At 43.1% G+C, this 27741-nt stretch overlaps 1 protein-coding gene across 1 annotated transcript in view; it reads right to left on the bottom strand.

Moving 5' to 3' along the window:
- lca5 (lebercilin LCA5) overlaps nucleotides 1-26537 on the bottom strand; it is a 121526-nt gene extending 94989 nt beyond the window's left edge. Inside the window, exons 1-2 of the mRNA XM_078542471.1 lie at nucleotides 26055-26537; nucleotides 9976-10375 (exon numbers count right to left, since the gene is read on the bottom strand). Of these exons, the coding sequence (XP_078398597.1) occupies nucleotides 9976-10375; nucleotides 26055-26183 (529 nt within the window). The 5' untranslated portion in view covers nucleotides 26184-26537. The remainder of the gene's footprint in view (nucleotides 1-9975; nucleotides 10376-26054) is intronic.
- Between the last annotated feature and the right edge of the window lie 1204 nt (nucleotides 26538-27741).

Genomic DNA, 27741 nt, shown 5'->3' with positions numbered 1-27741 from the left:
TGTGCCTATGCTGCCATTCAACGAGATAAACGATAATCTGTATTCTAACTCTATTTATCTCCCTTGGTTCCATATCCTTTAATGCCCTTGGACAGCAAAAGTCTAGTTATCTCAGATTTAGAAGTAATTGAGTTAGCATCTACTGCTTTTATTTGAAGAGTGTTCCACATTTCTACCATGTTTTGTGTGAAGAAGTGTTTCCTAACTTCTCTCCAGAATGGTCTGGGTCTGATTTTAAGGTTACACCCCTTTTGGCAGATTAACAGCCACCCCCCCGCCCTCCCACCAAGCCAACTGAAAAGTCTTTTCTCTATCCACTCTAACAATTCCTTTCAAAATCCTAAAAAACCTCAATCAATTCACCCCTTCGCATTCTAGATTGCAGGGAATACATAGCTAGCTCATGTGCAATTTAAACCTTGGAGCTGGGTAACATTCTGGTGAATTAGTGCTGCAGTTCTTCCTAGATCAACATATACTTTCTATGGTATAATGCCCAGAACTGTACACAGCACTCCAGAAATGGTCTAACCAGAGCTTCATTTAGCTGTAGCAAAATTTCCTCCCCATTACCTTCTAGCCCTCTAGATATAAAGGCTAACATTCCATTAGCCCTTTGATTTTTTTTTGTACCTGATTGCTACATACGAAAGATCTGTGTGGATGAACCACTAAATCTCCTTGGACTTCCACTGTTGATTACTTTTCACCAATCAATACTCAAATCTATCCTTTTCCAGTTCAAGATAGATGACCCCACACTTAGATTGCATTAAAATCCATCTACCACTTCATCTATCAATGTTTACTATGCCACCAATCTTTGTGTCATCTGCAAACTTGGATACATGGCTTTCTATTGTGTTAACTAAGATCATTAACAAATATAGTGAATAGTTGAGGCCCCAGTACAAATCATTGTAGAACACCACTAGTCACTTCCTTCCAATTTGAGTACTTACCCATTATTGTTACTCTGTATTTTACCATCTAACTAAAATCTTAGCCAGGTTAATGATTTAATTAAAATTAAAGCACATGGAGTTGAAGCCAACAGTCTCTCATGTCGAACCTTATCAAATGTCTTCTCCAAATCCCTAAAATCTATATCCATAGACAATAGTGATTTTCTTATTTTAATTTGTAATATCACCCATATCTGCTTTTAAAGGATCCAACATTACCCTTTTTCTTCTGATATACCTGTTGGATCATTTTTGTTGTAATCTGGTTAACCCTCTCAAGTTTCTCTTTCTATTTCTTTCTTGCATTCCCTTTTTTGCAGCTCCTACTACCTTTTTGTCCTTCTTTGCTGTTCTTTATATCTCTCACAATCCCCAGAATTGACACCATGTTACGTTATCTCTCACCTGTTTTGTCAATCATAGTTGTTTTATTTCGTAAGTGGAGCTCTTATCTCTTTAGGCATATATAGTGGTCCTATTCTTTTGACCACCTCCCACTGTTAATCTGTAATTTTACCTGATAACAATTTTGACCAATTTGTTGCATCTCTCTCTCTCTTCTCCCGTTAAAGTTCCTTTTCAATAACATTGAATTTTATCACATTATGGTCGCTGTTAGATAATCATTTCCTTACTGTTAGACTAATGAATCCTAGCTCATTCCCCATTACTAAATCTAGAATGGCCCACCTTTTTGTTGGTTCTTGAAGACAATGCTCCAGAAAACTGTCTTGAACAACTCAAGAAATGTACTACTTTTCTAACTTGAGCTACTCTGTTCTCCCCAATGTGAGAGAAAATTCATTTTTAAAACAACTGTTTTTGTTATAAGATTCTCTAAAGCCTGAACTAAAGGTTCTGTCACTTCATTCCTATCATGAAGCCTGGGAACAACTCCTGCAACAGTTTCAAGCCCTCTCATTCCTCAAGTTTAATCAGTTTCTCTGCTGATTGATTTCCCTTACCTGTATCCTCTAATACTAATGTAATATCATTAATAAGGCTACATTCCACCGAAGAGTCTTATTGGATTTGAATCGTTAACTCTGTTTCTCACTCCAGAGATGCTGCCAGGCCCGCTGAGTTTTTCCAGCCCTTTGTTTGTTTCAGATTTCCAGCAACTGCAGTATTTTAATTTTGATAAACTCCTCTTCTAGTTTCCCTATTCTTTCTAAACAATCTATAGCCTGGAATATTTAACTCTCAATCATGTCCAGCTTGTAGCCATGTCTCAGTAATAACCATCATATCATAATCTCTAAACTGTATCTCCAATTTACTCAATTTATTTCTTATACTCCATGCATTAGAATATAAAACTCATTTGGTCAAGAGACCCAAACTTGTCTTTCTTTGATAATATTGTCTTTCTCATACCATTTAATTTAATATTTTTTGTTTGCCACACCTTCTGTAACCACCTTGGTTATTTTAGACTTTGCTTTACTTGGAGCATCTATTTCACAGTATGTGACCCGAACTTTGCTCTTGTCCCTTAGTAAAAATCCCTGAACTAGCAAAAGTAGTAAAAAGTCCTTTTTACAGCCCTATTTATCCTTTCCGCTAGGACTTGGTGTCAGGTTGCAGCTTGATTCAGTTGCAGCTCATCCCAATGGTACAGCTCCGGTCTCGGAACATAGGAGTACGAGTAGGCCATTTGGCCCTTCAAGCATGCTTCGCCATTCAATAAGATCATGGCTGATCTGGTTGTTGTCTCAGCTCAATTTTCCTATCTGCCCCCCCCCCCCCCCATAACCCTCCTCCCCCTTGACTAACAAAATCTGTCTAATCTACCTTGAATAACTTCAAAGGCCCAGACTCCAACTTTCTGGGGAAGAGAATTGCACACACCAACGACCCTTGGGGAGAAAAATTTTCTCCTCATCTCTCTTAAAAGGGAAATCTCTTATTTTTAAACCATCTCCCCTAGTTTTAGTCTCCCTCACAAGAGGAAACATTCTCCTTGTATCCATCCTATCAAGCCCCCTCAGGATTTATATATTTCAATAAGATCACCTCTCATTCTTCTAAACTCCAATGGGTATAGGCCTAACTAGTTCAACCTTTCTTCATAAGACAACACCTTCATCCCAGGAATGAGTCCAGTGAACCTTCTCTGTAATGCTTCTAAAGCGATTATATCTTTTTTTAAATAACGAAACCAAAACTGCACACAGTACTTGAGATGTGGTCTCATCAAGGCCCTGTACAGCTGTAGTAAAACTTCCATAATTTTATATTCCATTCATTTTGCAATAAACACCAACATTCCATTTGCCTTCCCAATCACTTGCTGTACCTGCATACTAATTTTACGTGATACATGTGCCGGGACACCTAGATCCCTCTGTACCACTGAGTTCTGCAATCTTTCTCCATTTAAAGAGTATACTGCTTTTCTGTGTTCCCTTCCAAAGTGAACAAGTTCACATTTAGTCATGTTATACTCCAACTGTTAAATTTTTGCCCACTCACTTAACCTGTCTATATCCCTTTGCAGAATCTCCATCTCCTTGTGACAACTTACTTTCCTAACTATCGTGATGTCGTCAGCAAACTTAGTTACCATACATTCACTCCCTTCATCCAAGTCACTGATATAGATTGTAAACAGCACTGATCCCTGTGGACTCCAGTAGTTACAACTTGCCAATCCGAAAAAGGCCCATTCATCCCTACTCTCTGCTTCGTGTTAGCCAACCAATCCTTTATCCATGCTAATATGTTACTCCCTATACCATGTGTTCTTATCCTGTGTAGTAACCTTTGGCAAGTTGCCAAATGCCTTTTGGAAATCCACCACATCGACTGGTTCCCCTTTATCCACCTAGAATGTTACTTAGCCAATAAACTCTAAACACGATTTCCCTTTCACAAAGCCATGTTAGCTCTTCCTGATCAAATCATAATTAACTAAGCATCCTGTTATACCTCCTTAATAATGGATTCTAGTATTTTCCCCATGACAAATGTTCGGCCAACTGGCCTATAGCTTCCTACTTTCTGCCAATACCACTAATCTTTGCAGATTTGTACATTTTTTCTTTCAATTTAACAATATCCTTCATTTCTTTACTTAGCCACAAACGATGACTCTTTCTCAAAGAGCCTTTCTTTCTCATTGGGATAAATCTTTTCTGAGCGTTATTAAATATCTCCTTAAAAGTCTACCACTGCTACTCTACTGTGCTACCCTTCAACCGAGTTTCCCAGTTCACCTTAGCCGGCTCTGCCTTCATACTCACCTTTATTTAGGTTTAGAACACTAATCATGGGCCCACACTTCTCCATTTCAAACTGAACATGAAATTCTATCATGTTGTGATCCCTGTCATCGAGAGGCTCCTTGTCTCATTGCACATTACCAGGTCTAGGACATCCTGCTTCCTGGTTGGTTCTAGAGTGCACTGCTCTAAGAACCTGTCCTGAAAACACTTATGAACTCATTTTGCAGGCGACCTTTGCCAATCTGACTCTCACAATCTACATGTAGATTAAAGCTACCCGTGATTATCATGGTACCTTTCTTACACACCCCATTTATTTCTTCCTGCATACTCTGTCCTACAGTGTAACTACTGTAAGGGAGCCTATAAACTACCCCCACAAGCAACCTCTTACCTTTACTATTTATTATCTCTACCCAAACTGATTCTACATCTTGCTCTTTCAAGCTACGGTCTTCTCTCAGTACTGAACAAATGCCATCCTTAATTAACAAAGCTACCACGTCACCTCTTCCTAGCTTCCCATTGTTTCAATATGTCAAAAACCCCTCAACATTCAGATCCCAGCCTTAGGCATTACAGAGACATGGTTGAAAGGTGACCATCAGGTCATACATATTTATCTTTATCTGTGCTAACAATTCATCCCTTTTGCTACAAGCGCTACATTCATTCAGATAAGGCATTCAGGCCTTACACTTTTTTTTTACCATTTTCGGCTTCATCTGCTGGTGCACTCTTACAATTGTATGTTCTGTCCCTTCCTGTCACACTCTGGAACTCATTACCCAAATTGCTGCCCTGCTCCATTACTTTGTTGTTTTCATTTACTTTACCATATAACCTCTCACACGATCCCTTCCCCCCCGCTATTTACTTTAAAGGTCTCTCTACCACCCTAGTTAGACAATTCACCAGCATACTGGTTCCAGCAAGGTTCAAGTGTAGACCATCCCAATAGTACAGCTCCCACTTGCCCCAGTACTGGTGCCAGTGCCCCATGAATTGAAACCAATTTCTCCCACACCAATTTTTGAGTCACACATTCACCTCTCTAATCTTATTTACCCTGCATCAATTTGCCCGTGGCTCAGGTGATAATCCAAAGATTATTACTAGAGGTTTTGCTTTTTAATTTAACCCCTAGATGCTCATACTCCCTATATAGAACCTCTTCCTTGTCCTATAAATGTTGTTGGTGCCATGAGATATTAATGTCTATCATGTTATTGGAAATTATTTCTTAATTAGAATTGTACTGGGGTGTGTCTGTGTGTGTCTTAATTGGATTAAAGCCAATTAGTCTACATGCTTTGACGTATAGAAAGAAGTAGGTTTGAAATGGTAATTAGATAAACATAGAGAAGTTTGAAAACATTTTTTTATTCATGGGATGTGGGCGTTGCTGGCTAGGCCAGCATTTATTGCCCATCCCTAACTGCCCTTGTTCAGAGGGTATTTAAGAGCCAAACACACTGCTGTGCATCTGGAGTCACATGTAGGCCAGACCAGGTAAGGACAGATTTCCTTCCCTAAAGGGCATTAGTGAACCAGATGGTTTTTTTACAACAATTGGCAATAATTTCATGGTCATCATTAGACTTTGAATTCCAAATTTTTTAAAATTCAGATTTCACCATCTGCTGTGGTGGGATTCAAATCCGGGTCCCCAGAGCATTACCCTGGGTCTCTGGACCACTAGTCCAGCAACAATACCACTATGCCACCACCGCCCCATGTCAAACATAGGTGCCAAGGGGGCATTTTGCATTTTTAAATAAAGCGTTCAAAAGAATGAGTAAAATCTTGCATCTTGCTGGGAGACGCCAAGCAATATGCTTATATTACCAATAAAATTAGTGGGTTGAAAATGTTTTGGAGAAGATAACACGTTAAAAGCCTAGGATACAATGAAAAATTTACCTTCAAAGGGGAAGCTAGGTATAAACAGAAAGGAGTGTGTGTGTGTAAGTCAGAGGCATTTACAATCTAACCAGCCTGTAAGCCAACAACGGTGTCTGCAAAGGAACCAAATTGCAAGAAACCTCATTTTAAATTCATACGGTCAAATTTGCTTTGCCTGGTGTCTGTTGTTTAAAGTCTATGGGTTACTGTTGCCTTGGTGGAGATTTACCTGGGTGTGACTAATTTGGGGATTTGTTTAAAAGTTCTTATGGTAGTAATTTGTAGGTATGTACATGTTTAATTTGTTGTTAAATTAATAAATATTTAATTTAGTTTTATATAAAAAACCTTGAGGCTTGGTGGTCATATTCCTGAATTCAGAGCTACATCTCAAACATAATAATTGAAAATATAGGTTATGACAGTTGTTCAAGTTTCCCTCTGGGATTTAAACAACTCAGCCTTTACCAACTGCTGTGTCATAACAATTCATACCTACATGGACCACAACCACTGGATCCTCCCTCTCCCACTGCAAGTTCCTCTCCAGCCCAGAGCAGATGTCCTTAACCTTGGCACCAGGTAGGCAACAGAGCCATCTGGACCCAGTCTCAACTGCAGAGAACTATATCTATCCCACTGACTATTGTCCCAGAGCTAAGACCTCACTCTGTATTTTTAGAAAATATTTGTATTTCATCCTTGCTAATTTATAAAATTATTTTTAAAAACTGGACAAAGGCTTTAAAATGACTGAAGTTATGACTGGCTTTAACTCAAACAAAAGGAACTTCCTGGCATTCAGAACCGCTGCCACCTCGTTACCTCTAAAGAGGTGCTAATGACCCCTCTGACTACAGAGATCAAATCCCAGGGAATTGTGCAAAGGCCATTTACATTTCTAAGGCCAAGCCTTTGCTAATGGAGATGATCAGTCTGCGAGGACAAAAGACCCTGAAACCTCTTATGAAAATTACCTATGGTTGAAACATTAACCATCTCAGGAATCCAGACAAAGAAATATAAACAAACCAAAGTGGAGAAGTGGGAGTCATATCACATGACACTACACCCCGCACCCCCCCCACCGGCAAACTGCTGGAAGCTGTAATATTGCCTTGTGAAGCTGCAAAGCTCAGACTGCCATCGTCCATCAACCAAGCAGCAGCTCAGAACAAGAGCTCTGTCCAGGTTTAAATGCCTGGCCCCATCTACACGGTTTCTCCTGGAACTTCTGTACCACTGTCTACAAGACAAATTCATCACTACACGCTCATCTCATCGTGGATGTCATCTCCAGTGGAAATGTGAATTATCCAGCATCAGTCTTCAACCTGCCGTCTCTGCAAAATAATACACCACTGGACTTTTGATTCTGGACCCTGGACTCAGGTGAAACAATAATTCTTATCTTCTGTGTTCTTTGCCCCTGTACCTCTTTCTTTTCTCAGCCTTTTTTTTAATTGTATGAATGTACCAGAGGCTAGGTAGCGACAACCCCCGCTCCCGCATTTTGAATGTGCGTAAAATAAACGAATCCCCTGATTTTACCCTATCTCGAGTTTGCTGTGGAGCTGGTAATAGAAATTTAATCACATCAAAACTATAGGGATGGGAAAATACACCACTACTTATAAAGGGGGAAATCAAAATCCAAACAACTTTCCAATTACAGACAGCTGGAGTGAGAAGAAATCAAGGCAGTTTAAATTAAACCCCCTCCTGTCCGTAACACGATACTGTCTCCTATCACTACCAGATTCCCCTACGATCCCCCCACATGAATGGCCTCCTTCACCATTGTGCCATGGTCAGTCCGCTCATCCACCTTGCAGTCCTTCTACTCATCCACACAGGAAGAAGCATGTCGTACTTGTTGGACAATATCAGGGGCTGAGGCTCCTCCATCACTACCTGCTGGTTCCCTTACCCGCCTGACTCTCAGTCACAACCCCCTGTTCCTGACAACTGACCAACTCAAAGGTTCTGCCTAACTGATGGGAAGCGACTGCCTCCTGGAACAAAGTGTTCAGGTAACCCTCCCCCCTCCCTGATGCCCTGCAATGTCTCAACTCAGACTCCAGCTCAGCAACACGTAGCCGAAGTTGCCCAAGCTACAGACAGTTACTGCAGATATATTTGCCTGGAATTGCAGTGTATTCCAGATTCCCACATGCTACTGTCACGGCACACCACCAACCCTGCCATTTCTGACCAACCTTATTTAATTTGTCAATTAGTTAATAATTTACAAATAAAGTAATAGACAGTTGCACTCACCAACCTTGAAGACAAGGAAGGAAACTCACCAACTACTGAAGGCTGAAAAAAATAGAAAAAGGAGCATCTCTTTCCTCCTGTGTACCAGAAATTCCCACCTGAACCATATTCTCAACTCCTCACTCAATCTACGTCTCACTCAGGTGTAGTCTGGTGTTCATGTGCCCCTTTTTGTGTGAAGGTTTAAAACCTTTCTGCTTATATACAGCCTCTGATGACTCACTAGCAAGCTCAGCTTTCTGGTACAGTAATTAACATCTATTGAGGATAACTATTTTCAGCTGATTGGCAGATAGTTGCCACTTCAGACAGCTCCCTGTTTAACTAGGCTCATTCAACTAACATTGTTTGAAAATAAAAACTTTAAATTTAGATTAAGAGTTAAGTTAAGAAAAGCTTACCAGAATTTCCCACCTGAACCAAATTCTCAATTCCTCACTCAATCTATGTCTCACTCAGGCATAGTCTCGTGTCCGCGTGTCCCTTTCTGCCTTGTACTGGTGCTAGTGCCTAATGAAATAGAACCCCTCCTTCCTGCATCACCCCTTTAGCCACGTATTCTGGTCTGTTTGTCTCCATGCTAACTTCTTGTTGCAGTATGACACTTGTGTAGTGTGTTGATTAGAACTGAATACAGTACTGATGAGTGAATTGTAAAACCTTTGACTAACTTCCATAGAGTGAACACTATTGTAGAAATCTATGAAACCAGCATTATTTTAGAACTTTTATTGCTTCACGGCATTGTCTTGATTTTGAAGTAGCCAATCTATTGAATCAGAGAGCTACTGATTCAGTTACATTTATTGTAAATAGAGGATGTATTTTTATGATCAATGTGCACTACTGCACATTTCTTGGTATCACTATTTTCCAAGTGTCTACCCAATTGATAATAATGGATTAAAATTGTTCTGCAAGTCTTTAGCTGCACCTCAGCCGCTCATGCTCTCTCTATTTTAGGGTTATCAGAACTGAAATCGATGTCAGTCTTCATGTCATTTATGCAAATTACAAACAATAGAAGACCATGAAATTTAACAGCTCAGTCAATGTGACATTATACATTCAAGAACTGCAAGTATTGTGACCAATGCCAACTGATTCAGCAGTTGATTAATGCACAGAAGCAAAACCAAGGTGCCTGCATACAATAGTAAAAGGGATCTCTCTTTGAATGTGTCCATGTACATCCTGTCAGTTGCATATCTCAAGGATCATTTGAAAATACATTTTTATTCTGCCAATGAGTAAACGGTGAGGAATGTCTTCTGCAACCTATAAAATGGGATAAGTAAAACTTGCAGATCTCTCCTGAATACTCCGGTTTTCCATTTTTTAAACAAACTTGTTGTTCAAACCAAAACTACCCTAGATTGTCTTAGTATCGTTCAAATCAAACTTTTCAGACTTAAGTTCAAAAATGTAAGGAATTCCACTATTACTCAGTGGCATCCTTAAACCAGTTAAGGAGCTTCTTCAGGCCGAATCATTTTCTCCTAAATTAATTTTTTTAAACTGTATCATTAGTAATTTATCTTAACGCTCTACCCAAAAACGATTTTAACTATGGTTAAAAATAAAATTAACAAGCTTACCTTGATTATGACAAGGATTGCCAAACTTCTGTTTTGCCTGTCCCTTTTTCCTTGGACTAGGTGTTCTGGATTTGGAGATTTCTGAGCAATACTGATCAGATGTATATGACGAATCATCACAATCATCTGAATAATAGGAGTCACTATTTTTATCATAATCCATGTTCTTTTTAGTCTTCTCTTGATCTCTCATTGCACTCTCACTGCTTTGAGGCGGTTTGATTTTCTTTTCTTTGTCAATGCATGAGTTATTACCATTTGTCACAAGCTTTCTTTGTGTACTAGCTCTACCTGAGTGCAGAATCCTTTCAGTTTCTGAATCTACTGTAATGTCTTCATCAAAGTATCCATTTTGGGATTCCATATTGGTCCAAGACAGCTCTGATCCACAACTTTTGGGCTTGAAAATAAAGATAAACCATTTTTCAGCAAGTTAAATGCAATCCTGTAAGTGTTTATCAAAGTAAGGCAATACTGTGCTGGGAAATGGAATTCCTTAATTGGCTCTTTACTATTGCAAACAGCCTTACGAACCAAGGAGGACATAAGCCAACACCACCTCACTCCCCCACCAGCACCCCCCACCAGCTATATACGCCCACACAAAAACGAAAAACAACACACTCAATGTTCCCTAATTTACCTGTGTGATTATTCCATTTTACACAACAGTTATTCAACGGACGGCCTGAATAAGATGGTAGAAACATTATAGCCACTTTAATGTATATAATCTTTTCATTTAGGACACTCATCAGCAGTAAGTGAAAATTTTAATCTGTATGGTAAGGATCAAACATACGAAACATACAAAAGGAAAGCTCTCAAGGGTTTGATGCTGAAAAATACTGTTGATAAAGTCAAGGGTTGCTGACAGCCAATATCAAAGTACCTGAAGAAGAATGATAAAATCACAGAGTGTGTAAATTTCAGAGAAACAGGTTATAATTCAAACTTTGAAAGCATGACCAAAAGCACATTTATTGATCAAATACGGTACAACACGTTGAATCATAAAATATCAATTTTCTAGCTAACTCAAAATATTTTTGTCATACAGCCAGATTATCTACAAGAGACAGAAAAGCACTTGAGTTGCCAGCCTTGCAAATAACAATTTTCCTGCATCTGCGTTATGCTATTAATACAAACACTGAACTAGTTAAGTGTAGCACTATTGTAAAGCTTTTATGACTTTGAATCTCTGTCAAATCACTGTTAGTGAGTGGAATAAAAAAAACTGAGACTGACTGAGGCCTTTCTTTAAAATAACTAGAATATAGAAAGAAGCTCACTGAATGTGGAGCTAAATATTTATTGTACAGCAGTTAAGTATGGGGAGGTGGTGGCGTAGTGATATTGTCACTGGACTAGGAATTTGAATTCAATAAAAATCTGGAATTAAAAGTCTAATGATGACCATGAAACCATTGTTGATTGTAAAAACCCTTCTGGTTCAATAATGTCATTAAGCGAAGGAAATCTGCCATCCTTACCTGGACTGGCCTACATGTGACTCCAGGCCCACAGTAATGTGGTTGACTGTTAATGCCCTCCGAAATGGGCTAGCAAGCCGTTCAGTTGTATCAAACAGCTACGAAGTCTATAAGGAATGTAACTGGATGGACCACTCAGCATTGACTTAGGCACTGGAAACAACAACGGAAAACTCAGCCTTATCAGCCCTGCAAAGTCCTTACTAACATCTGGGGAGAGCTATCTGACAGGCTAGTCAAGCAACAGCCTGACATAGTCATACTCACCGACTCATACATGACAGATAATATTCCAGACACCACGGTCACCATCCCTGGGTATGTCCTGACCCACCGGCAGGATAGATCCAGCAGAGGTGGTGGCACAGTGGTATACAGTCGGGAGGGAGTTGCCCTGAGAGTCCTCAACATCAACTCTGGACCCCATGAAGTCTTATGGCATCAGGTCAAACATGGGCAAGGAAACCTCCTGTTGATTACTACATACCACACACCCCTTAGCTGATGAATCAGTAGTCCTCCATGTTGAACACCACTTGGAGGAAGCACTGAGGGTGGCAAGGGTGCAGAATGTACTTTGGCTGGCGGACTTCAATGTCCGTCACCGAGAGTGGCTCAGACGCACCACTACTGCCCAAGCTGGTCGAATCCTAAAGGACCTAGCTGCTAGACTCGGTCTGGAGCAGGTGGTGATGGAACCGACAAGAAGGAAAAGCGTACTCAACCTCATCCTCACCAACCTGCCTGCCACAGGTGCATCTGTCCATGACAGTATCGGTAGGAATGAGCATTGCACAGTCCTTGTGGAGACAAAGTCCTGTCCTCACATTGAGGATATCCTCCATCGTGTTGTGTGGCACCACCACCATGCTAAATGGGATAGGATTTGAAACTCAAGACTGGGCATCCATGACGCACTGTGGGCCATCATCAGCAGCAGCAAAATTGTTCTCAACCACAATCTGTAACCTCGTGGCCCGGCATATCCCCCACTCCAGGGGACCAACCCTGGTTCAATAAAGAGTTCAGGAAGGCATGCCAGGTGCAGCAGCAGTCATACCTGGCGAAGCTACAATATAAGACTACTTGCATGCCAAACAGCATAAGCAGCATGCAACAGACAGAGCTAAGTGATCCCACAACCAACGGATCAGATCTAGGCTTTGCAGTCCTGCCACATCCAGTTGTGACTGGTGGTGGACAATTAAATGACTCACTGGAGGAGGAGGCTCCATAAATGTCCCCATCCTCAATGATGGAGGAGCCCGGCACATCAGTGCAAAAGATAAGGCTGAAGCATTTGCAACAATCTTCAGCCAGAAGTACACAGTGGATGATCCATCTCGACCTCCTACAGAGGTCCCCAGCATCCCTGTGCATGAGTCACAAAAAGTTACTATGCAGATGCAGCATGTAATTAAGAAGGCTAATGGAATACTATCCTTCATTACAAGAGGAATTGAACATAAAAGTAAGGATGTCAGTTGTACAGGGTATTGATGAGACCTCATCTCAAATACTGTGTGCAGTTTTGTTCTCCTTATTTAAGGATGTAAATGTGTTGGAGGCAGTTCAGAAGTTGTTTACTAGATTGATACCTGGAATGAGTGGGATGTCTTAAGAGGATAGGTTGGACATGCTGGGTTTGTTTTCACTGGAGTTTAGAAAAGTGAAGGATGACTTGATTGAAGTATATAAGATCCTGAATGGTCTTGACAAGGTGGAAGGGGGAAGGCTGGTTCCTCTTGTGGGTGAGTCCAGAACTAGGGGGCACTGGTTTTAAAATTAGGGGTCACCCTTATAGGACAGAGGTGAGGGGAATTTTTTTCTCTGAGGGTTGTGCAACTTCGGAACTCTCTTCCTCAGGTAGTGGAAGAGAGGTCACCAAACATTTTTAAGGCAGAGGTAAGATCCTTGTTAGGCAAGGGAATCAAAGGTTATCAAGGGTAGATGGTAATGTGAAAGTCGAAATACAAACAGATTAACCATGATCTTACTGAAAGGCGGAGCAGGCTCAAGGGGCCAAATGGCCTACTTCTGCTCCTATTTTCTATGTTTGTATCACAGATGCCAGTATTCAGCCAATTCGAGTCACTCCACGTGACGTCAAAAATAGCTGAAGGATTGGATACTGCAATAGCTATGGGCCCTGACAATATTCCAGCTATAGTGCTGAACATCTGCGTTCCAGAACTTGCCATGCCCCCAGCCAAGTTGTTCCAGTACAGCTACAACACAGGCATCTACCCAACAAGGTGGAAAATTGCCCAGGTATATTCCATCCACAAAAAGTAGGACAAATCCAACCTAGCCAATTACCATCCCATCAGTCTACTCTCAATCATCAGCAAAGTGATGGAAAGGGTCATCTGCAGTACTATCAAGCAGCACTTGCTTAGAAATAACCTACTCACTGATGCTCAGTTTAGGTTCCGCCAGGATCACTCAGTTCCTGACCTCATTTCAGTCTTGGTTTAAACACGGACAAAAATGCTGAACGCCAGAAATGAGGTGAGAGTGACTGTCCTTGACCTCAAGGCAGCATTTGACCGGGTGTGGCATCAAGGAGTCCAAGCAAAACTTGAGTCAATGGGTATCAGGAGGAAAACTCTCCACTGGTTGAAGTCATACCTAGCACAAAGGAAGATGGTTGTGATTGGTGGAGGTCAATCACCTCAGCTCTAGGACATCAATGCAAGAATTCCTCAGGGTCGTGTCCTGAGCCAAACCATCTTCAGCTGCTTCATCGATGACCTTCCTTCCCTTCCTTCCATTATAAGATCAGAAGTGGGGTTGTTCACTGATGATTGCACAATGTTCAGCACCATTCAGGACTCCTCAGATACTGAAGCAGTCCATGTCCAAATGCAACAAGACCTGGACAATATCCAGGCTTGGGCTGACAAGTGGCAAGTAACATTCGTGCCACACAAGGGCCAGGCAATGACCATCCCCACCAAGAGAGAATCTAACCATTGCCCCTTGACTTCCAATGGCATTACCATCACTGAATCCCCCACTATCAACATCCCAGGGGTTACTATTGACCAGAAACTGAACTGGAATAGCCATAGAGATACTCTGGCTACGAGAGCAGCTCAGAAGCTAGGAATCCTGCGGTGAGTAACTCACCTCCTGACTCTCCAAAGCCTGACCACCATCTACAAGGCACAATTCAGTAGTGTGATGGATTACCCCCCACAGGCCTGGATGAGTGCAGCTCCAACAACACTCAAGAAGCTCAACACATCCAGGACAAAGCAGCCCACTTGATTGGCACCCATCCATAAACATTCACTCCCTCCACCACCGACACACAATGGCAGCATTGTGTACCATCCACAAGATGCACTGCAACAACTCACCAAGGCTTCTTAGACAGCACCTTCTAAACCCACGACCACCACCATCTAGAAGGACAAGGGCAGCAGATGCATGGGAAGACAACCACCTGGAAGCTCCCCTCCAAGCCGCTCATCCACTAGTATGATTTATTTTCTCCAAGAGCCTGGATTATCTCCTATGACGCTGGTCACAGGCATAGGCATATGGACATAGCAGTTTTGATGCTTATTTTGGTTCCTTTTCAAGCCAGAGAATAGAGCAAAGTGGGATATGAGAGAGAAAGCAGTGATATATTTCCAAGTCAGGATGGTGAGTGGCTTGGATGAGAATTTCCAGGTGGTGGGAACACCACTACCTGGAAGTTCCCCTCCAAGCCACTCACCATCCTGACTTGGAAATATATCATCATTCCTTCACTGTCGCTGGGTTAAATTTCTGGAACTCCCTCCCTAACAGCTCTGTGGGTGTACCTACACCAGAGGGACAGCAGTGGTTTAAGAAGGCAGCTCACCACCACCTTCTCAAAGACAATTAGGGATGGGCAATTGATGCTGGTCTAGCCAGTGTTGCTCACAGCCCACAAATGAATAAAAAAGTTCCCAAAGTGTCCCAAGAAACTGTTATTCTATTTTTAAATGTCTGTATTTCAACAACAACTTGCATTTACGTAGAGCCTTTAAGGTGGCAGAACCTCGCAAGATACTTCACAAGAGCACTATGAAACACAATTTGACACAGTGCCAAGTAACATGATATCAGGAAGGTGACCAAAAGCTTCCGCAGAGGTAGGTTTTAAAAGGAGGTAAGGTGGAAATGTAGAAAAGTTTAGGGAGGGAATTCCAGAACTTAAGATTCCAGGCTGAAGTCACAACCACCAATGGTGTGCCAACGGGAACTGGAGATGTGCAAGAGACCAGAACAGTATCGAGATCTGTGATGATTGCAATGGTGAAAGAGTTAGGGAGGGACAAAGCCATGAAATGAATCAAACACAAGGATGAGATTTTAAAATTGACATGTTGCTGCTGCTCCAGAAGCCAATGTAGGTCACTGAGCACAGGGACAAGAGGTTGACAGGATTTAGCCTGAGTTAAGGTACGAGCAACAGAGCAGTGGATGGTAGAGTTGGAAGGCTGGCCATAAAAGGCATGGATTTGGCTTTTAGCAATCAAAGGTCTGAGGCGGAGTGATTTTACACAGATGGAAGTGGGCAGTTTAAAGATGGGCCAGAAGTTCAGCTCAAGGTAAAAGAGCAGGCTGAGGTCACGAGTCTTTTTCAGCCTGAGATAATGGTCAGGGAGAAGAATGGAGTTATTGATTAGGAAATAAGCTTGTGGCAGGGTCTAAAGACAATGCTTGACTGGAGGAAACTTCTGCTCATCCATTACTGGGTGTCAGACAAGCAGTATAACAAACCAAGAGGTACAAAGTGCTTTGTCAATTGCTTCATATTTCTTTTGTACAGGTTAAACAGGATCTTCCTTCATCAGAGGAACAACAACATCCACCAAGAAGAGTAACTTTATCTGGTGGGCCCCAGATTAAGAAATTGCCACCTTTGTCAGAGGATGTTATGGAGTGCATCCTGTAGTCTTTTTTTCCTAAAAGTTAAAATTGTGGCAAAAACCGAACATGATAAATCTGCTGCAGCTCGTACAACACAAAAAGAGGTCTCCCTTTTAAGACTGAGATGAGACTTTTTTTTCCTTCAGGGGGCTGTTAGTATGTGGAATTCTCTTCTCCAGAGAGGTGTGGAGTCTGGGTCATTGAACTTATCCAAGGCACAGTTAGACAGATCTTGGATAGACATGGGAGTCAAGAGTTATGGGGGGGCAAACAGGAGATTGGAGTGGAGACCACAAACAGATCAGCCATGATCTTATGGTGGAGCAGGCTCAAAAGGCCAAATGGCCCACTCCTGCTCCTAAGTCCTATGTTCCAATGCAAGAGGCTAGCAAAGCTAAACTTATTTTCACTGGAAAAACAATTGAAGAGTGACATAATCCTTGTCTTTTTAAAAGTGAGATGAATAGACTATGGGGATGACTTATCCAATTGCTCAACTGAAAGACAAAAATTCAAATAAACAAGCCTCAAGTAAGATAAGAAAAACTCTCTGGTTTTCTTGTCCCTCAGGTTCAGGACATCTGAACAGATTAAAATAAAAACCGTTAATGTTTCTACTCAAAATGAAGCTGAATGAATATTTAGTTGGTGACAGTATTGGTGGTTTAGGATTAAATATAGCAGGAAGTGGTCCCAATGTGCCAAAGGATTTTTTTTTTTATATTCATTCATGGGATGTGGGAGTCGCTGGCTAGGCCAGCATTTATTGCCCATCCCTAACTGCCCTTGTTTAGAGGGCACTTAAGATTCAACCACATTGCTGTGGGTCTGGAGTCACATGTAGGCCAGACCAGGTAAGGACAGCAGATTTCCTTCCTTAAAGGGCATTAGTGAGCCAGATGGGATTTTACGACAATCGGCAATGGTTTCGTGGTCATCACCAGGTTTCCAGATTTTTATAGAATTCAAATTTCACCATCTGCAGTGGTGGGATTCAAACCCGGGACCCTAGAGCATTATCCGAGGTCTCTGAATTACTTGTCCAGTGACAATACTACGATGCCATCACCTCCCCCTCAAAGGGTATGATAGATCCTTTGCTAGTGGACCAAGGGATAAGGGCAATGCCATTTGGTACTCAGGTTTGAATGGTGGAGTTTGATGGATAGTCTTTGGTTTGGCTTAATATTGGTGATCAGGATGAATTTTTAATCCGACTCTCTCAAATAATTTGTTGGGCCACTATCAGTTATTGGGTAAATAGAAATAATCTGTAAAGGATTGGACTTGATGATTCCAAAACACTTCTTCATTTCAACAGTGATAGTCTTCTCTGTCAATAATGAGGGAGCATGAGCATGAAGAAATGTAAATGCAGCTCACTTTAAAAACAGAGGCTAAAAATTGCTCACAGTAAAACAGTATGTCTATCAGAAGTTCCAAGGAGGATAAATGGGGGATTCATTTTCAACCTCACAGATGAAGATAAAATAAACATGGCAACTGGATTTTGCTCACATCGTGCCCCAGATACCTGAAGGCGACCCAGATGGTTATCGTGAAATTTGACACATGTTGCACATAGGAATATAAAGGACTGAAAAAATATCTTGTGGTTCATCCAGGTAGTCCCTAAGTTCACAGCTTGTAGAGTTAACTACCATTATTCCTCACCAAATGCCTGTCTGATTCCCTTTGAAAGGTTTTATTGTGCTCTGTATCACTCTGCATTCAGTTTTCAATAAACTACAATTTCATCTAGTTAAACACTTGGTAGACCGAAGCCATTGCCTTTGGAATGTACCAGAAAACATTCCTTGACCGCCAATTCTAACACAATCACCGCCACCATCCTCAAGTTGAACCAGACAGTTTATAACCTCGGCATTCTATACAACCAACCTGAACTTCTGATCCTATATTCTCTCCGTCACAAAGACTACCCCTTCCATCTACCTCACATTTCCCAGCTCTGCCAAAACTGTTCTAGAATCACTTTAAGACTTAGTTAATACAACACTGCAAACTTCAGTTCATCTAATTCTGAGCTGCCTGTCCTATCCTGCGTCAAGTCCTGCTCACCATCATTCCTGTTTTTGTTGACCTACACTGGTGCCCAGTCTTCCAATGCCTTCAATTTAAAATTCTCATCCTTGTATGCAAATTCCTTCATGGCCTTACCCTTCCTCAATACTACAAGCCACCGCCACTTGCCTGTTCTTCTGGTCTCTTATGCAATCCCATTTCCGCCACCTGAGTATGGTGCCTTTATCCATCTCAACCCCACGCTCTGGAATCCTCTCTCCAAATCCCTCTACTTCTTCACTTCTTTCGCTCCTTTAAGATCCTCCTTAAAACATACCTCTCTTAGTCACCCCATATCATCATTTTGGACCTAACGATCATTTTTATCAAATTAAAATACAATGAAGCACATCGAGAGATGTTCCCAGGTAAAAGGTGCTATATAAGTGTACATTGTGACTTGAAAATTTATAACTTATTTTCAGTTACAATCTGAACATTGGCCTTGTATATTTTGAAATCCTTTCTAGCATAACCTGCGAAGAATCCACAAAACAGCAACACCAGAATTATTTTAAGGTCAGCTGTCACCTACAGCTGGAATGCACTTGCTCAAAATAGTGATTATTTTAATGGCCACAGGCAGCACACTTCACAAAAGGAATGCTCAGTGAACTACAGCACAGAGTTCCTGAAGTTTGCATGTGCCATCACAAAGAAGCAGGCAGAGCTGAAATGTTTCTGGACAATTCCTCTTCTGCATTTGTTTGTAACTGGTGGAAGAGCAACATTGGGAAATGCAAGTGATCTACCAGTTTTTGGATTAACTATCCAAAGAAACTGTAAGAGTTTTAAAGTAATTAAATAAATAGAATGACAATGCTAGCTAACTTCAGCATCGGCATCCTTTCATCTACGAAAGATGATGGGCATGCAGTGAACAAATCCACTTCAGATGGAACGTCTTCATATGCTGATGGCTGAAGAGACCAATTCTTGAGAGGCAGGTTCTGCCACACACGAAGCTACCAAGTGTCTTTGCATTTTTGGCATTGGCACCTGTTACCAAGCGCTGTAGTCACTGGTCATCATGGTGGCACACACCAGCCCAGAGATGTTGCCATTTTCCTCTCTTGTCAGCTAGTGATAATCGATACTTAGGGCCTTTATGTCACACTTGCAAGCATTCTTCAAGCAGAGCTTTGGGCATCCAACTGGTCGTCTGGCCCCTGCGACCTCACCATACCGAAACTCTTTGGGTATGCGACTGTCTTCCGTCCTGCGGATGTGCCCGAGCCAACGAAGCCTCCTCTGTTTGATGCATGTTAACAAACGTGGGAGCTCTACCTTTGAGAGAACTGCCACATTTGTGATTTTGACCTGCCTGGATGTACACAGAATGCGCGGCTGACAGTGAAGCTGGAAATTGTTGAGCTTCTTTTCTCGATAGCTGTAAGTCGTCTATGTTTCACATGAAGCTGGCAGATGATGTACTCACCAACAGAAGTAATTAGATGTCCCGCTGGGCCGAACACTACTCTGTGAGAAGGACATCTCCTAGTCTGCGCTTGATGCTCTCCAGCAATTTCCTGCCATGGATGAGTTAGATAAGGAACCCTCATTGCCTGAGCTCAAGAAGGCCCATAGACTGTTAGAATACAGAAAGACACCCCAGCAAGGATGAAATTCCAACCACACTGCAGAAGCATGGAAAGTTCCATCTATTACCACAATTTTATGGCCTTCCCCTTCTCTGCTGGAAAGTAGGAGATGTGTGATGAGATTCCACAGGAGATGTGCGAGGCAAATATCGTCACACTATATAAAAACAAAGGTAACAGAGAAGACTGTAGCAACTACAGGGGCATCTTCACACCTTAGCATCACAGGAAAGACATTTGCTAGGGTCGTATTTAAAAGATGCCATTTATTTGCAGACCAAGTGCACCAGGAGGCTCAGTGCGGTTTCCGTGTCAGCAAATCTACTGTGGGAATGATCTTCTCCATACAGCAGCTACAAGAAAAGAGTAGGGAACAGGGTATACCTCTTTACCTTATTTTCATAGATCACACTAAGGCATTCGACACAGTCAGCAGAGAAGGACTCTACAAGATTTTGGGAAAAATTAGCTGTCCACCAGAGCTCCTCTGTCTCATCTGCTCCAAGCAGCACTTTTGAAACAAAATCTTTCACAGGATGTGGGTGTCACTGACTAGGCCAGCATTTATTGCCCATCTCTAATTGCTTGAGAAGGTTCTGGTGAGCCGCCTTCTTGATCCACTCCAGTCCATGTGGTGTAGATACACTCACAGCGATGTGAAGAAGGGAGTTCCAGAATTTTGATCTAGCGACAGCGAAGGAACAGCAATATGGTGTGTGACTTGGAGGGGCACATGCAGGCAGTGGTGTCACCCAGGCATCTGATGCCCTTGTATTTCTAGGTGGAAGAGGTTGCAGGTTTGGAAGTTGCTATCGAAGGAGCCTTTGTGAGTTGCTGCAGTGCATCTTGTAGATGGTATACACTGCTGCCACTGTGTGTCAGCGATGAGGGAGTGAATGTTTAAGGTAGTGGATGGGATGCCAATCAAGCAGGTTGCTTTGTCCTGATGGTGTTGTTGGACCTGCACTCAATGTACTGTACAGTTTGTTGGTTTCACTTCTGACAGTTTCAGAGCGAAGAATGGAGCGAAAAAGGGCCCTCTTAGCCCACATTTTGTTTGGCGCAAGAGGAGAGGCAGTCGGGAGGTTGAAAGTGGCGCGAGTGGACAGGCAGTCGGGAGGTTGAAAATGACGCCAGCGGAGAGGCAGCCGGGAGAGGGAAAACGGTGCGAGCGGAGAGGCAGTTGGGAGATTTAAAACAGCGTGAGTGGAGAGGCGATCTGGGGTGTGAAAATAGCATGAGAGAAGAGGCAGCCGAGAGTGTGAAAGCAGCGCCAGTGGAGAGACAGTCAGGAGATTGAAAACAGCATGAGTCCGAAAAGACGTACCTACGTAATTAAGAAACTGATAACATTTAGTTGTATTTGTGGGTGGTACGAGCATTTATTAAGCACAGTAATTTATAGTATACATAGGAATTATTCTAAATTAATTAAGAAAATATTTTAAATAAACTGGTAAAAAATGCTGTAGTAAACACTTTATATAAAATTTAAAGTATGTCAGTGCAGCTCGGCCATGTGGAATGTGCATCCTGCAGGATGCGGGGAGTCATGCAGGCACAAAGTGCCCTGGATGACTCCACTTGAAGCAGGTGTCACCAGCTGCAGAAACTTGATCTCCGAGTTGCGGAGCTCAAGTGGTGGCTGCAGTCACCGTGGTGCATCCGCAAGGCTGGGGATTACGTGGATAGCACATTTAGAGAGGTGCTCACACTTCAGCTAAGTAGTACACAGGCAGAGAGGGAATGGGTGACCATCAGAGTGTCTAAGAGCTTCAACTCTGAAGAAGTCATGTGGACTCGAAACGTTAACTCTGTTTCTCTCTCCGCAGATGCTGTCAAACATGCTGAGCTTTCCAGCATTTTCTGTTTTTATTTCATATTTCCAGCATCTGCAATATTTTATTTTTATCTAAGAGAAACAGGCAGGTAGTATAGGAATCCCGAGGCTAATTCGTTCTCGAACCGCTTTTCTATTTTGGATACTGGTGAGCGAGATGGCTCCTCAGAGGACTGTAGCAAGAGCCATGCTTGTGGCACCACATGAGGCCCAGCTGCACAGGAGGGGAGGAGGAAGAGTGTAAGTGCTACAGTAGTAGGCGACTCAATAGTTAGGGGAGCAGACAGGTGTTTCTGGGGCCGTAGACGTGACTCCAGGATGGTATGTTGCCTCCCAGGTGCCAGAGTCAAGGATGTCACAGAGAGGCTGCAGGACATTCTTTTGGGGGAGGGTGAGCAGCCAGAGGTTGTGGTCCACATTGGGACCAATGACATAGGTAGGAAAAGGGACAAAGTCCTTTAAGCAGATTTTAGGGAGCTAGGAAGGCAATTAAAAAGTAGGACCTCAAGAGCAGTAATCTCGGGATTACTCCCAGTGCCACATGCATAAGAATAGGAAAATTGAACAGTTCAACACACGGTTGGAGAAGTGAAGTAGGAGGGAGAGCTTTGGATTTCTGAGGCATTGGGACCAGTTCTGGGACAGGTGGGACCTATACAAGAAGGATGGGTTACACCTTAACAGGGCTGGAACTAATGTCCTTGCAGGGTAGCTTGCTAGTGCTGTTGGGGAGGGTTTAAACTAGATTGGCAGGGGGATGGGAACCTGAGGGGAAATTCGGAGAGGAAAAAAACTGGCATGGGAAGTAGAGAAGTATCACCTGATAACGAGGGTACATCAGAGAGTAGTATCCAGGTAGACAGAATTCTTGCAGAGTTAGATAGAATTAGTGTAGGCAATAGTAAGTCATTAGATGGGGTCAGAATAAGGGGGAAAGTAAAAAAAAACCTAAATCAGGGCTAATGTGCATGCACGGAGTGTGGTTAATAAGGTTGGTGAACTGCAGGCACAAGTTGACAAATGGAATTATGATATTATTGTTATAACAGAGACCTGGCTCAACGAAGGGCAGGATAGGGTGTTAAATATTCCTAGGTACAAGGTACTTAGGACAGACAGGAAAGAAAGAAAAGTTGGTGGTGGGGGTAGCGGCAATATTGATTAAAGATGACATTACAGTACTGGAGAGAGAGAGAGGATGTTTCAGAGGGGTCAAGGATAGAATCTCTCTGGTTAGAGGTAAGGAATGAAAAAGGTGCAATAACATTGATTGGTGTAGTATATAGACCACCACTAGTGGAAGGGATGTGGAGAAACAATTTTGCAAATAAATTACAGAGAGGTGCAAGAATTATAGAGTAATGAAAATGAGGGACTTCATTTATCCAAATATAGACTGGGATAGGAATAGAATAAAGGGACAAGAAGGGTGAAGGTTCCTGGAATGTGTTCAAGATAATTTTCTGCAGCAGTATGTTGCTGGTCCAACGAGAGGACATGCACTTTTGGACCTAGTTCTGGGGAATGAGTTGTCCCAGGTGGATCAGATATCAGTGAGAGACTCTAGGGGACAGTGATCATTGTATCATAAGGTTTAGGTTGGTCATGGAAAAGGACAGGGCACAATCCAGAGCAGGGGTAATTAAATGGGGGAAAGCGAACTTCAATGGGATGAGAATGCATCTGAGTTGAGTGAGTTGGAATCAAATGTTGTCAAAAGGAACGGTGGTTGAACGATGAGCCACCTTCAAAGAAAAGGTATTGCAGGCATGTTAAGGGATATTCCCTTTAAGGGAAAAGGTAGAACAAGTAATAAATGGTTGATGAAAGAGATAGAGGTGAAGATGAAAAGGGAGAAGTACGCGTACGACAGATATCAGGTAGAAAATACAATGGAAAATCAGGCTGAATATAGAAGGACTAGAGGGGAAGTGAAGAAACTAATAAGAAAAGCATGAAGAGAGCATGAAAATAGGCTGGCAGCTAACATAAAAGGGAATCCCAAGGTCATGGAATAAAAGGGAAAGTAGGCACTTGGGTAAGAAATTGGCTGAGTGACAGGAAGCAGAGAGTAGTGATAAATGGTTGTTTTTCAGATTGGAAGAGGGTTGGTAGTGGAGTTCCCCAGTGGTCAGTGCCACATCCTGTGGTGTGAAGGGCATGATTTCAAAATTTGCAGATGATATAAAGATTGGAAATGTTGCCAAATGTGCTGAGGATAGTCTTGAACTTCAAAAGGACATAGACATGTTGGTGGATTGGGCAGACAATGGCAGATGAAGTTCACTGCAGAGAAATGAGGTGATCCATTTTGGCAGGAAGTATATGGGGGTGAGACAGCACAACATAAAGGGAGAGACTCTAAAGGAGGAGCAGGAACAGGGGGATCTCGGTGTATATATACATAAGTCATTGAAGGTGACAGGACATGTTGAGAGAACAGTTAATAAAGCATATAGTATCTTAAGCTTTATTAATAGGGGCACTGAGTACAAGAGTAAGGAGGTCATGTTGAACTTGTATAAGATATTAGTTAGGCCTCATCTGGAGTACTGCGTCCAGTTCTGGGAGCCATACTTGAGGAAGGACGTGAAGGCATTGGAGAGAGTACAGAGGAGATTCACAAGAATGATTCCAGGGATAAAGAACTGTAGATGTGAGGATAGATTGGAGTGGTTGGAACTGTTTTCCTTGGAGAAAAGGCGGCTGAGAGGAGACTTGATCGAGGTATTCAAGGCCCTGAGGTGTATGGTCAAGGTAAATAGTGACAAAACGTTCCCACTCAAGAGAGCATCAAGAACTAGAGAACATAAATTCAAAATAATTGGCAAAAGGAGTAAATCTGATGTGAGGAAACAGTTTTTCACCCAGAGGGTGGTTGAAGCCTGGAGCGAACTTCCTGAAAGGATGGCAGAAACAGGTTCGATTGAGGTATTCAAAAGGGAATTGGATTGTCATCTGAAAAGAAGTAATGTGCAAGGTTACAGGGATAAGGCAGGCGAGTGGGACGAGGTGGAATGCTCTTTCAGAGAGCCAGTGCAGTCAATGGGCTGAATGGCCTCCTTCTGCACTGTAAAGATTTTGTGGTCCTTCTCCATGCTACTGACTCTTGCCTTCCCTGCAGATAGGAGTCTATATGCACACTAGGTCAGGTGGCAAGCTCTACAATCTATCAAGACTGAAAGCGAAGACAAAAACACATTCCATCCTGATCAGTGAACTCCGCTACGGCAATGACTGCCCACATAGAAACTGTCTCTCCCATGCCTGTGACTTGTTCTCCCTGGCTATAAGCATCAAACAAAAATCCATGGTCATGGGACCAGGTGTTGCACCTCCGCCCCTGATCCAACTAAACCCACTGGAAGTGGTTAGCAAATTCTGCCACCTTGGGTCCATGTTGACAGAAAATCTGTCCCTTGATGCAGAACTTGAAGCACACGCGGGGAAAGCAGCTACCATCTTTGGCTGATTAACAAAATGTGCAAAGAATAACACCGAGTGGAGCCTGAGGACCAAGCGAACGGTTTATAAGGCCTGTGTTCTCAGCGCCTTGCTGTATGGCTGTGAAACTAGGGTACCAATGGTATGAAACAGTTCCACAGGGTCCACAATGTGCAGACGCTGGACACAGAACATCTATTCTCGCAAACCTATAAATTCAACCTGTTCTAAGAATCATTTCTCCAACTTGATAACCTCCAGGAGTTAAACAATAAAAACCGATAAACTTTAACAACCTACCATTTACACTAACTAATCTAAAGTTTCAGAACTGAGATAATCAAGCGCAGATTTGAGGGTCTATTTTAACAAGAAATAAAATCACTATTATTGATGTCGGGGCAATCGGTGAGAAGCCAGAAGAGACCCAGGGGCGCGGAATCAATAATAACAAAAACTAGAAAATAAACTCATGTGAGCACCCGAATCCGAGTACAAGGCAAGTAGCCCAAACTCCTACTCATGGGCCGCTCCCATGCAATCCCCCAGCCGGAGGTCATGCTGCTTTTCAGCCGCAGTGGCTCGGCCGGGGTGTGGGGAGTGGACGCTCAGGCCCTTCAGCTGGGCCCGGAAAGAAGCGACCCCGGGCGGGGAGTCACACAAACTGGAACCGGCCTCAACCCACTAAAACAAACCTCTTACCTCGACCCGCCCGCTGCCTCCAGAGCGGCCAAGGTCACTGCCGGGCCGGGACGGGTTCCCAATCCTCCGTTCAGAGCCGCTCTCTCCTTGCGCGTCGCTCTGTCCCGGTCCCTGGGCCGCTGTTGCCATTGGAAACCCTCCCCTGCGCGGGTGCGCTCTCCGCCGTTGCTATTGGAGACCCTCCCCCCCCACCGCGCGGGCGCGCTCGCTCTCGCTCTCGCTCGCTCTCCGCCGTTGCTATTGGAGACCCACCCCGACCCCGCACGGGCGCGCTCGCGCTCGCTCTCCGCCGTTGCTATTGGTGACCCTCCCCCCCACCGCGCGGGCGCTCTCGCTCTCCGCCGTTGCTATTAGAGACCCTCCCCCCACCCGCCGCGCGGGCGCGCTCTCCGCCGTTGTTATTGAAAACCCTCCCCCGCGCGGGCGCCCTCTCCGCCGATGCTTTTGGAGATCCTTCCCCCTCCCCCGCTCCCCTCCGCGCGCGCGCGCTCACTCTCTGGCACGCGCCTCCTGGGCAATATTTACAGCGGCTGCCAGGGTAACCTCATGCAGGCTGCCAGCCTATACTGCAGCACCATCGCAGTTGTAACAACAAACACAGAAAGGCTGCAAACCTCTCAGCAGGTCAGGCAAAGTCTGTTAAGGGAACGCGAAATTATTTCCAATGAGTTGTGACCCTCTGCGAAAAGGGGACTTTTTGTGTTAAGCTTGAGGAGACTGGGCCAACCTCTGGTATCTTCCTATAATTGTATTTTTTTTTATTTGTAGGGGAAGAGGAACAGATGCTTCAGGTGGATGACCTTTCGGCAGAACTGCACCTGGAGCAGAGGTTGGCAAATTGACGTCAATGAGGACACTTTTGCCAAATCTGCTGATTTCTATGTCTAGGTACTGAGGAGAAATGACCAGCGAGTCCATAAAGCAAGCTCTGGCCACAATCATGCTATGTGACTATTCAATTAAGCCACACAATTTCCTGGGAGAGGCAAAACAATCAGAAAAAGAAACCCAGGGCCAAAAAGGGGAAACAATCTGGAAGATTCCTATCTAACCCCATCAGGTGATATCTTCTGAAGTCATGGACCCTGTTTCTATATGCAGGCTGGCAACACCCAGCTATGCCTTTCCTGGAGTTGCCAACTGTGATTAAATGTATTCCTGGAGGTTTCATCACATGACTTGCCCCCACACTCCAGCCATCAGTCACCAACATATCCATCCTTGTGATGCACTGCCTTTCTATGCCAATTGGTAGTCTCCCTGCTGACTCAATTATCTGTCCTGGCCATTGCCTCTGACTAGATTGGATTGTTACCAATCTATTTGACCCCAAGATGAGCCTCCAGTCCCATGATCTCCTTCATAAAAATGTCCCCTTTCACCTTCATGACATTGTCTGCTTCTATCCTTACCTCAGATCAGTTACTGCTGAAATGCTCATTTACTTGTTAGTAATGTCCAGTGTAACAATTAATCCTTTCTTGGCTGCCCTCCCATTCTCCACAAACTTCAGCATGCCCAAATCTTTGCTGTCTGCATCCTATCCCAAACAAAAACATCTGTTCTTCCTGATCTGCACTGGTGTCTGGTCCCCTAATGCCTCAAATTTAAAATTATCATCCTTTCTTTAAATTCTATCACATAACCACAGAACAATACAGATTACAATAATAAACAAATGATTTCT

The sequence above is a fragment of the Cetorhinus maximus genome, chromosome 5, assembly GCF_964194155.1.
Source record: "Cetorhinus maximus chromosome 5, sCetMax3.hap1.1, whole genome shotgun sequence".
NCBI lineage: Eukaryota > Metazoa > Chordata > Chondrichthyes > Lamniformes > Cetorhinidae > Cetorhinus > Cetorhinus maximus.
Note: the sequence above shows the minus strand (reverse complement) of the source record. Positions and strands in the feature narration are given on the sequence as shown.